This window comes from Gadus chalcogrammus, chromosome 22 (genome assembly GCF_026213295.1).
Source record: "Gadus chalcogrammus isolate NIFS_2021 chromosome 22, NIFS_Gcha_1.0, whole genome shotgun sequence".
NCBI lineage: Eukaryota > Metazoa > Chordata > Actinopteri > Gadiformes > Gadidae > Gadus > Gadus chalcogrammus.
In genome coordinates this window covers 122,069-134,464 of record NC_079433.1, presented here as the reverse complement: position 1 = coordinate 134,464, position 12,396 = coordinate 122,069, and the positions used below count along the sequence as shown (strand labels likewise).

At 49.1% G+C, this 12,396-nt stretch overlaps 1 protein-coding gene across 2 annotated transcripts; it reads right to left on the bottom strand.

The window, feature by feature from the left end:
• Window positions 1-1,480: 1,480 nt before the first annotated feature.
• LOC130375519 (CCR4-NOT transcription complex subunit 3-like) lies at window positions 1,481-7,994 on the bottom strand. Of its 2 annotated transcripts, none has more exons than XM_056582489.1 (7): window positions 7,849-7,994; window positions 6,531-6,589; window positions 6,204-6,271; window positions 4,083-4,157; window positions 3,832-3,921; window positions 2,277-2,405; window positions 1,481-2,138 (listed from the first exon to the last, which is right to left on the bottom strand). In XM_056582489.1, exons 2-7 carry the CDS (start codon window positions 6,553-6,555, stop codon window positions 1,872-1,874), a joined length of 654 nt encoding a protein of 217 aa, XP_056438464.1. In that variant the 5' UTR covers window positions 6,556-6,589; window positions 7,849-7,994; the 3' UTR covers window positions 1,481-1,871. The 2 variants fall into 2 exon arrangements, with proteins under 2 accessions (XP_056438464.1, XP_056438463.1); XM_056582488.1 differs by having other exon boundaries at window positions 1,482-2,138; window positions 6,183-6,271.
• Between the last annotated feature and the right edge of the window lie 4,402 nt (window positions 7,995-12,396).

Genomic DNA, 12,396 nt, shown 5'->3' with positions numbered 1-12,396 from the left:
CACTCACTTCTGGCACTTAAAGGTCCCATGGCATGCTACTTTATGGATGCTTCTACATAGGCGTTAGTGGGCCCCTAATACAGTAATTGAACACGTTCAAGAAATTCAGCCTTGGTGCAGAATTACAGCCACTACGAGCCAGTCCCACGATGAGCTCTCCACAGACGTGCCGTTTTTAGAGGCGGGTTAAGGAGGAGGGTGGGGGTGTGGCCCTGAGCAGCTTGCGACTACGGTACCATGCGCTCTGTTTACAGCGGATGTATCACAATGGCGAGGTGCACACAGCCTTTAGCCGTGTTCTGTAAATATTCTAGAACACTCTGGGTGCTCCGGCAGGAGTCCTGGAGCTCTCTATATAAATAATAGCATATTATATATCGATAACTATAGATAATAGTCATTATCACGGCAAAAAGCTGTGTGCGCCTCCAGATATCAAGAATATCAAACGACTGTGTTGGGTTCTCCGACTCCTCTGGTTCTTCCACATCAATCTGAAGTCACAGACTGAACCGCGACACGGAGAAAGGATGGTTGCAGTTCGCAGACTCCCGTTACTTTCACAACTAGACTTGTAGTGGGGGTTCAACAATCCCTTTCTCCTCCATGGCGCGGTTCAATCTGGACTTCAGAGTCAAAGCCAAAGTTCCTTTCCCCAAAATCCCTCTCCGAGTGCCGAGTTAACCATGGCAGAGTTAACCCGCACAACGAGTCTCGTTGTGGAAGTAGCAGAGACAGAGAACCCCCCAGTCTAGTCTTTTCACCAAATGGGAGCTTGACACAAGCTTGCATTATTGTATTGCGTGTTACGCGCCATAACACCAACAGCAGAACGGTTATCCAAACAACAAAGAAGGGTACAACATAGGGCTGTACAGTATGGACTAAAATGTAGATCATGGTATGATTTGAGGCATAGACGGTAACGGTAGTACATCACGGTATGTTAATTGTATCTTCTAATTTCGATTTAAATGCTTCTGAAGGGGTGGATTTCTTTCTCCACTTGCTTGCAGACCTCCCCGTATAGTTTTGGCAGCGCAATTTGGCTGAAGTGTGTGCGGGCATGTAACGCGTACCTGGGATCGCTGTCAAGTCTGTCCCTGGGAAAGGTAACGTTGCGCCGATTTGAAAAAGGAACTATGTTTCGTTACCATATATTCAGTAGTTGCGAGTAACTTTACATTTTACATGCAAAAGTTGTAACGTTACTGTATTAACGTGCTTTACTTGGTAACGCGTTACACAGAACACTAACGCGTAGCACAGAACATGTCTACCGGTCACTCCGGTAACGTCAAAATCCATACCGTAACGCGAATTTCACACCGGTGTACTTTCTATACCGTTTATACCGTACACCCCTAGTACAACACATGCTATACAGTGCACACACACACACACACACACACACACACACACACACACACACACACACACACACACACACACACACACACACACACACACACACACACACACACACACACACACACACACACACCTCATTGGGGGGCCAAATTCTCTAGGCGGGCAAAGAAGAGAAAGAGGAGGTCACCTGGCCCCAATTCCAAATCTAAACTTCTGAGCTTTGTTTTTTCGACGGCGGGGCAGGATACCTTGTTCTCGTTTTACAACGCAATTTCTAGCCACCGGGGGACCATAGACAGGCTAGGGATACTCATATTATTGTTAGAAAACCTCATAAAGTGACATTTTCATGCCATGTGACCTTTAATGTACAAACGTATTGTATGTTGTACATCCTGGCACTTAAAAACAGTACTTAGCATGGTGTAGCATCTTACCCTAGCTGTCTCTGTTGTGTACGGGGAATGGGTTAACCTAGTGATGGTTAGTGCTTTAGTGGGCTAACCTAGTGATGTGATGGTGAGTGCTGGGCCCTTGGTTCTATGAACATCCTTAGTGTACCCACAGAGGTATATTGATGTTTCTCTTCTCCTGGCTGATCTCATATTGTAGGTGGCTCTGGATAAAGGCTCTGCTGAACGTAGCTCCTCCTCTCTCATGCGTTTCCTCACCTCCTTCTCGCCCTTCTTCTTGCGTGTCTGGACGGAGAGCGACTCCACCTCGCTCTCGTACTGGTCCACCTGCATGTTCAGCGTGTCGATGGTGTTCTGAGGAGGAGGAGAGACACAAGCGGTCAAGGTTCATCCTCGGTACCCGGCTGGGGTGAGCGTGCTCACCGGTTCCTGACCACTCCCCTGGCCACGCCCCTGAAATAGGCTGCGAGGTTACGAGGCTACGAGGCTCACCGTCAGCCAGGTGCCGACCTCCTCCTTCTCCTTCTGGGCGGGGTCCACCTTCTGGGCGAGCCCCAGGCCTTCCTTGGAGTAGGCCTTCGTCTTGGTCTCACGCTCCACCACCTTGAAGCGCTCCATCTGCTGCTCAGACAGACAGACAGACAGACAGACAGACAGACAGAAGACAGACAGACAGACAGACGAGCCCACAGGAAGAGAGCGACAGACAGACAGACAGACAGACAGACAGACAGACAGACAGACAGACAGACAGACGACGCCAACAGGAAGAGACAGACAGACAGACAGACAGACAGACAAGCCCACAGGAAGAGACAGACAGACAGACAGACAGACAGACGAGCCCACAGGAAGAGAGCGACAGACAGACAGACAGACAGACAGACAGACAGACAGACAGACAGACGGACAGACGGACAGACGGACAGACGGACAGAGGGACAGACAGACAGACAGACAGACAGACAGACGAGCCCACAGGAAGAGAGCGACAGACAGACAGACAGACAGACAGACAGAGAGACAGACGGACAGAGGGACAGAGGGACAGACAGACAGACAGACAGACAGACAGACAGACAGACAGACAGACAGACAGACAGACAGACAGAGGGACAGAGGGACAGAGGGACAGACAGACAGACAGACAGACAGACAGACAGACAGACAGACAGAGGAACAGAGGGACAGACAGACAGACAGACAGACAGACAGACAGACAGACAGACGGACAGACGGACAGACAGAGGGACAGACGGACAGACAGACGGACAGACAGAGGGACAGACAGACAGACAGACAGAGGGACAGACAGACAGACAGACGGACAGAGGGACAGACAGACAGAGGGACAGAGGGACATATTGAGGGACACAGAAGGTTTCAGTGTTCAACTCATTTTGTGGCAGAACTCTAACACTCTTTAACAAACAAAATGTTAGACAATGATTAACTATTCATTCTCAGACAACACTTAATAGCAGAGTTTGGTGTTTAACAATAACCGTATAATAACAATAACTTTACAACCTAGCAGATAACCTCATGTCTGTCTGTCTGTCTGTCTGTCCCACACTCAGCGTTTAGAACCTCACGTCTGTCTGTCTGTCTGTCTGTCTGTCCCCCACTCAGCGTTTAGAACCTCACGTCTGTCTGTCTGTCTGTCTGTCCCCCACTCAGCGTTTAGAACCTCACGTCTGTCTGTCTGTCCTCCATTCAGCGTTTAGAACCTCACGTCTGTCTGTCTGTCTGTCCTCCATTCAGCGTTTAGAACCTCACGTCTGTCTGTCTGTCTGTCTGTCTGTCCCCACTCAGTGTTTAGAACCTCACGTCTGTCTGTCTGTCTGTCTGTCTGTCCCCCACTCAGCGTTTAGAACCTCACGTCTGTCTGTCTGTCTGTCTGTCCCCCACTCAGCGTTTAGAACCTCACGTCTGTCTGTCTGTCTGTCCCCCACTCAGCGTTTAGAACCTCACGTCTGTCTGTCTGTCTGTCTGTCCCCCACTCAGCGTTTAGAACCTCACGTCTGTCTGTCTGTCCTCTACTCACCGTTTCTATGAGTTTGCGGTTCTCGACGAGCTGCCGTTTGTCTTTGATCTCGTTGGATGCGACCCACGTCTTGATCTGGTCCCGCAGTCGCTGAGAGAGAAAACGAGAGAACGAGTTAATCAACCCTGCACTGCAAAAACATGCGTTGTTCCGTCATGGTTGTGAGCACAGCTTGTCTGTCGATCTGTCTGGACGATCTTTTGCTGACCACAATGATATTTAATAGGTGCAATTAATGCACACGCACACACCTGTAGTTTCTTGATCTCCTTCTTGAGGTCTGCTTCATATTTCTCCTTCTGGTTGGCGTTTGCGGCGTTGTGCAGCTGTTGGGAGAGTGTGTGTCAGCAGAGCACCAGCACAGACCACCACAGCGGACTGGGAGGAAGGCTGACACTGGGAGACCACCACAGCGGACTGGGAGGAAGGCTGACACTGGGAGAGCACCACAGAGGACTGGGAGGAAGGCTGACACTGGGAGACCACCACAGCGGACTGGGAGGAAGGCTGACACTGGGAGACCACCATAGAGGACTGGGAGGAAGGCTGACACTGGGAGACCACCACAGAGGACTGGGAGGAAGGCTGACACTGGGACACCCACCACAGCAGACTGGGAGGAAGGCTGACACTGGGAGAGCCCCACAGCTGGGAGGAAGGCTGACACTGGGAGACCACCACAGCGGACTGGGAGGAAGGCTGACACTGGGAGACCACCACAGCGGACTGGGAGGAAGGCTGACACTGGGAGAGCACCACAGAGGACTGGGAGGAAGGCTGACACTGGGACCCTCAACAACATCTGGACCATTGGTCACAGATCACAGACTGGGCCCTCCCAATCAGAGTAGGAAGTGCTGTTAAGGACAGAGTGGGCCCCCAATACAGACTCGTATGCCGCGTTTCCACTGCAGGGTGCGGTACGGTTCGGTTCGCCTCAGTCCGGTAGGGAGGGGGCGATATAGCCCAGCTCAGTTCCGAGGTGGCGTTTCCACCACCGACAGTACCCTTTATGGTAGGCCGGATGTTGATCGCCGCGGCAGCTAGGTAAACATCGTAAACAACGTCTTCCTCCCCAAGAATGCAGAGGAACGTCTCCACCTCCTTGTTCGCCCAAGCAAGCGTTTTACGCGACATGTTAATTGTAAAGAATAATACCTCGAGGCTAATGTTTGTTTGTTTTAACCCCACGTTGCCCGGAAGTGATGATTCTGTCGACCAATCAACGGAGGGGTTGTGTAGCTCAAATTTCAGGGACCCTTTCAGGCGTCTCGTCTCGTTTTCAGTACCCCAAAGGAGGAGTACTGAAAACGAGGCCAAAACGGGTACAGCTAAGTCCGGGTCACGCCCACTTTTGGCGGTGGAAACGCAAACCGTACCGCACCTTTGCGAACCGATCCGTTCCGCACCTTGCAGTGGAAATGCGGCAATAGGGGCCCCCAATACAGACTCATAGGGCCCCTACTGCGCCCCCTGAAGAGTTAGTCATTAATACAGACTCACAGGGCCCCCTGAAGAGATAGTCATTAATACACAGACTCATAGGGGCCCCTGAAGAGTTAGTCATTAATACAGACTCATAGGGGCCCCTGAAGAGTTAGTCATTAATACACAGACTCATAGGGGCCCCTGAAGAGTTAGTCATTAATACACAGACTCATAGGGGCCCCTGAAGAGTTAGTCATTAATACACAGACTCATAGGGGCCCCTGAAGAGTTAGTCATTAATACAGACTCATAGGGGCTCCTGAAGAGTTAGTCATTAATACAGACTCATAGGGGCCCCTGAAGAGTTAGTCATTAATACACAGACTCATAGGGGCCCCTGAAGAGTTAGTCATTAATACACAGACTCATAGGGGCCCTTTGGAGAGTAAGTCATTAATACACAGACTCATAGGGGCCCCTGAAGAGTTAGTCATTAATACACAGACTCATAGGGGCCCTTTGGAGAGTTAGTCATTAATACACAGACTCATAGGGGCCCTTTGGAGAGCCTTTAAGGTGTGTGGAGCTCTCTTGTAGAAGCAGACGCACACGGCCTGCAGTACGGGGCCGCTGCCCTGACGGGAGTGCGATAATTCAGCACGTGCGCACGTACACATCGGCACTGTGCACACCTCCAGCCCAACATCATCATCAAAGTGCCACACAGACAGACACACACACACACACACACACACACACGTTAAGGGGACCTCAGAGGGCCGTGTGGGAACAGGAAGTGAGCGGGCACTAGATCAAACACACGCTGACTGACAGGTGTCAACAAACATGACAGAGTGCTGGCGGGGACCAGAGCAGTACTCTCATCCACACGGGGGTTGCCCTGAGCAACGGGATGAGTTTACCTCGACGCGACCTCCGCGTACCTTCAGCCAGATGTCTTCAAACTGCTCCACCCCCTCCGCTACCTTTTTCAAACATCGATCTATTTCACCTGTCGGGCGAGAGAGGGAGACACGGTTAAAAACATCACACACACTGACCTCCACCACACACACCACACACACACACACACACACACACACACGAGAAGAGGAGTGGAGACAGGACCAACGGGAAGAGGTCAGAGGAGAGGAGGAGAGAAAGAGGAGAGGAGGAGGAGAAGAGGAGGAGAGGAGGAAGTAGAGAGGAGAGGAGGAGGTAGAGAGGAGGAGAGAGGAGGAGAGGAGGTAGAGAGGACACCAACATCTCACCTTGGAGTTTTCGTTTATCGGCCATGACTGATGACTAGGCTGATGTCCTCATGCCTTCACTGAAACACACGGAGACCTGGGTTAGTGAGGCTGGGGGAGGAAGGAGGCGAGGGGGGGGCACGACGACGTGATCTCTCCGTTGTTTTCTACTCTTTGTGGCCCTCCAGTCCGTTGTGATAACGCACTCTGACCGGTCTGGGACAGCCTGTACCGGAGGGCCGCCCCCCCAGCTGGGGGACCCGGGGCCTTCAGCGGGGAACACAGAGTGAGTGACAGGGCCTGTCACGAGGTCGCATCCCCTCGGACCATCCTCGCTGCTCTAGGCCTGGTTCACCCTCTCATTGATCACTCTGTTAACCACTCCATTCACCCCTTCAGCAGGCTGGGGGGCAGGCTGTAGACCTTCAGGGGGGGGTCCAAGTGGATTTGGAGTCAGGATCTTGTGAGGTTACACATTTCTTAACTTCATCCAACATAAATACCAAATGTATTTTGGCACATGGCCGCGGTCAGACGCATTATTATTATTATCCGTAAACATGGTTCCGTCAATAAACGAGGAGGAGGTGAGGGAGAGGCAGGGCACTGAGACGACCGAGAGTCTCTCAACACCTCAGAGTCACGGCCCGGTGCCTCCGCCGGGACGGGACCGGGTCCGAGGCCGGCCTTTTAAACACCCGGATGCCGACCTACCAGGATGCCTTCATGAGAGAGGGTCAGGCAGGCTGCTCTAGCATTCTGAGGTAGACCTCCACACGGCTCAGTACGAGGATCAGGTGTTTACTACTACCACGCAGCTCTCCTCCCGATGCTTTTATGATGAGGACACAACTTTGGAACCAACACAACGCTGCAACATAGTGGTCAGCGACGCAACCATCGGCGGGTCAGACACGCTTGACTTTGCGCAAAAGAGTGACCCCGCGGCGGGCCAGACGGGTCAGGGTCCCGGGTGAGACCCCCACGGGGTTGTGCTGGGTCGTGGGACCACCCCACAGACCCGTCTCAGCGGTCAGAGAAGCCAGGTTGATAAACACAGCGTTAGCCAGAGAAAGACCCCCCCCCCCCCCCCCCCCGCCAAGTGTTGATCAACAGTGGAGCCCTTAGCGTGCAGAACAGGCGCCAACCCCGCGGTCTGCACCGCCTCCCCGGTCCACCCGGGTCCGACCGGAAGGACCGCCTCGCCGCACGGTCGGAGGGGTTCCATGCAGACCCTCCCGCCGGGACCCCGAGCCCAGACGCCCGCCGGGACCCCCTAGGTCCCCGCCGGCTCGGGGTGTCGACAGCCCGTTGGGAAGAAGCCCCGCGGACCGGTTACCTGGGTCAGCCCGGGTCCGTGTGTTTGTCTTCTGGTGTCGGTCCTTCGGTAGCTGCGGCTGTTTTCGGTCTTTATGTGCTTTACTCCCGATTCTTTTCACTAAACAATCAGCCCGCACATCCAAGATGGCTGCCAGTGCCAGGACCTCCTCCTCCTCCTCCTCCTCCCTGATGGAAAAAAGCCCCACCTCCCGAGCCACGCTGTTGGCTCCTTTCGCCGACCCCCGTTTCACCGTCGGGCCAATAGGGCGAGTTCTTCTAACAACGCACCAATCAGAGCCCCGCTTGGGGGAGTGAGTTCCGCTACTACCAGGGTACACGCGCTGTGATTGGTCGGCGGGGGAAAGGTGAAAGGTGAGATGTTTGTGGACAGATGCTGGTCGGTGATCGCTTTGTTTTAGATTCCTCCTCCTGATTGTGTCCGCAAAGGATCAATACTAAACTACTGACGGATCGATACTCACACATTTTCACCAAAACTGACTTCATCCGTGAAGGCTATTAGTAAAATACATATATGTTCATATATACGACGGAGATGTCGCTTATGAAGTTATCCTGATTAGAATATATCCCAATGAAATGTATAATAAGTTAATCACAATGCATGTGCGTATGCGTATTTATCGTTAGACGTGTCGTAGCCTACATTTGCCTGCTCAGGTGCAGCTGATTATATTAGACTGATAAACATTACATCCTGTAAAATTTAGGTTATATTTGTATTTTCCGTAGGAATCTTAAAAGTCCCACTGAATATGACTCAGACGACTGGCCTATTTCCACTCCGTGTATATTGAATACATATCCATCCAGGCTATAGGAGATACAGGAGATACATGAGATACAGGCCTACAGCTGAGCTCCTATAATGAGAGAAAAGGGCCAGCAGCCTAAACGTATGTTCATATCCGGTGTGCATTAGAATAAACACATCAGGGTGTAGGTTCTCCTCCTTTCCACTAGAGGGCGACCTCGACAACTAGTGGGTTCGTAGCAGGCAGGTCGAACGATTCGATGAATGACACACGCAGGGCCGTAGCCAGGGTTTAGAAATGAGTGAGGTCCAGATTTTTTTCTTTAATGGAACTTATTGACTGCATTTCTGGACGAGCAAATTCACACTAAAATGACCGGCGCTAGGCACTCACTACACAGGGAAATAATAATTTCATACAAATATTTTTAGATTTTGTGTCATGTTAACACATTAGTACCCATATTATACAGTTATATGGTGCCTGTACTGTCCTCGGTGGGGTGTGCTAACTCCAACTAGACAGTGAGCTAAACTCTCTTCTATTCATGAACATGAAGAATGCCTTGAATTCTTGTTTGTAGATTTATTTTCATTCTTCACATTGTATTGAATCCATGTAGATAAGATCAAGAGATCAAAAGATGAAAGAGAGTGAAACTAGAAAACAAACAACAAAGTATTGCAATTAGTTAAGTCACCTAGTTTCCTTGAACAATACCTTAAGTATAGAAATCACAATAAAGCTAAATGTTAACATTTCTTAGAACTAAAATTATCTTGAAGGCCACGTGTTGAAACTAACATGCATAGTTAACATTCCCGATTAGTTAGCCTTATAAATCCGTTTTTACATCATGTAATTAACATACAAATGAGTCAACACAGCCACAACAAAGATACGATACGTACAAGCGATGCCTCTGCTGGGGAACCAACATGCAAGAAGCCTTTCTCTGGGGTAGTGACCGTCTGCACTCCCAATCAACCTGCCGTTTCTAACGTTTTCTACGCGCGCATTCTAACGTGATCTAAACAATTTTCCTTCCTGCTTCCTGTGCAGCTCGAAAATACAACGTCAAAATAAAAGTCTGGATGAAACACAAATTTAAAGCATTCAATTCAAATGAAATGCCTGAAGGGCAGAACAGTGCCCATTATATATATCCGGACCTTGTGGACACATGATTAGATCTTCAGTTTGTCCCAAGAGCTCCGAGGTCACGCCTCGTTTCCGTTTGAGAAAATTTCAATCCAAAAGTTCAGTTGGTCTGGCAGTTTGTCTATTGAGCAGAATCTACATTCATGTGACCATAACTATTGAGCAGTCTACATTCATGTGACCATAACTATTGAGCAGAATCTTAATTCATGTGACCATAACTATTGAGCAGTCTACATTCATGTGACCATAACTATTGAGCAGAGTCTACATTCATGTGACCATAACTATTGAGCAGTCTACATTCATGTGACCATAACTATTGAGCAGAATCTTAATTCATGTGACCATAACTATTGAGCAGTCTACATTCATGTGACCATAACTATTGAGCAGTCTACATTCATGTGACCATAACTATTGAGCAGAGTATACATTCATGTGACCATAACTATTGAGCAGAATCTTAATTCATGGGACAATAACTATTGAGCAGTCTACATTCATGTGACCATAACTATTGAGCAGTCTACATTCATGTGACCATAACTTGAGCAGAGTCTACATTCATGTGACCATAACTATTGAGCAGAATCTTAATTCATGGGACCATAACTATTGAGCAGTCTACATTCATGTGACCATAACTATTGAGCAGTCTACATTCATGTGACCATAACTATTGAGCAGTCTACATTCATGTGACCATAACTATTGAGCAGAGTCTACATTCATGTGACCATAACTATTGAGCAGTCTACATTCATGTGACCATAACTCGAGAACATCACTGTATCTCCATCTCCAACTGCCAGAAACCTCGGTGTGGTATTGGACAATCAGTTATGCTGCACCGCAAACATCACTGCGGTGGCCCGATCCTGCAGATTTGCACTTTACAACATCCGCAGAATCCGGCCCTTCCTCACAAGGGAAGCTGCTCAGCTTCTAGTCCAATCACTGGTCATCTCCCGCCTCGACTACTGCAACTCACTCCTGGCTGGACTTCCTGCCTCTGCGATTAAACCTTTGCAGCGCATCCAGAATGCGGCAGCGTGCCTCGTGTTCAACCTACCGAAGTTCTCCCATGTGACCCCCCTCTTCCGGGACCTCCACTGGCTCCCTGTAGTAGCTCGCATCAAATTTAAGACGATGGTACTGGCATACAAGGCAGTCGATGGAACTGCCCCTGCCTACCTCCAAGCATTGCTAAGGCCACACACCCCAGCTCGATCCCTCCGCTCAACTACCTCAGCTGGACGCCTGGTACCGCCATCTCTAAGAGCTAGCAAAGGCCGTTCAGCAAAGTCACAACTTTTCTCGGTTTTGGGACCTCAGTGGTGGAACGAGCTCCCTGCCGCTCTCAGGACCGCAGAGTCGCTCACTATCTTCCGAAAAAGACTCCAGACTCACCTGTTCAGAGTCCACCTCGACACTGCATAGCCACCCACCCCCTTCTGGCCACCATTGTACACTGTATTGTATTGTGTTGTGTTGTATTGTATTGTATCATAGTACTTACTTGTGTAGCAACTGTAGTAGCTGCTATCATGGCTGTAACACAGGGAATTGGTTAGCCTAGCGATTGTAGTACTTGCACTTGGTTCTATGAACATCCTTTCTGTACCGAAAGCGATATATTGATGCACTTCTTATGACAAATGTACTTATTGTAAGTCGCTTTGGATAAAAGCGCCTGCTAAATGCCCTAAATGTAAATGTAAATAACTATTGAGCAGAGTCTACATTCATGTGCGATAACTATTGAGCAGCGTTTTTCCAAGGCGACCACCCGGCCTTCGGATGTCGTTGACGTGGCTCTAGGAGGCCGTCAGACAGACAGACTGACCCTGCAGACTCTGCTGCCGCTGAACACTGAGCAAGGTCCCCGTTCTGCTCACCGTTCTGAAGTAGAAGACCCGCACTGGGCACTGGGCGCGTTGAAGTACGCAAAGGAAACACGTTAGGAAACGTCAGAAGGGGAGAAAAGGGTTTATTATGTTAATTCAATATCCTCTAACACGAAAAAGCTGAAACTTATTAATATTAAATTAACTGATTAAGGAAATTAGTAAATCACAGTTTATCAGTGTTATTACGATTTGAGACCAAATATCCAGTATCCCTTAACCCCAGAACGTAAGGTACACAGGTTGGGAAAGATCCCAAACAAGGGCTTCAGCAAACACAAATGTCATCCTCTTAAACGATCATTTGAGATACATTATATTCCAGTACTTTGCATCTCTTTACAAAACAAACGGAAAAAAAAACTCTGAATCTTCATCATTCATTGGTTGTTTTAAACGGGAGGGACAACCTAAACAGCAGCCATTCGCTTGCTAGATGTAAACAAACTAGATGGCAGGCAAACAACAAGCAAGACTATTGGCTGGAATCTCTTAGTAAATGAACAATCATTCCTAGACAGGGAACTCTGACCATCACGTACCTATCGGACGGAAATAAATAATATATAATAAATAATATAAATAAAATAATATATAAATGAAGGAAGGAAATTAGTCACATTTTATCAGCGTCATTGCAATCTTTAACCTAGTAAGTTAACTCCTGAACCAAAATAAAAAAAGAATAATAATGTAATAACCAATATACTCTTGAGTTAT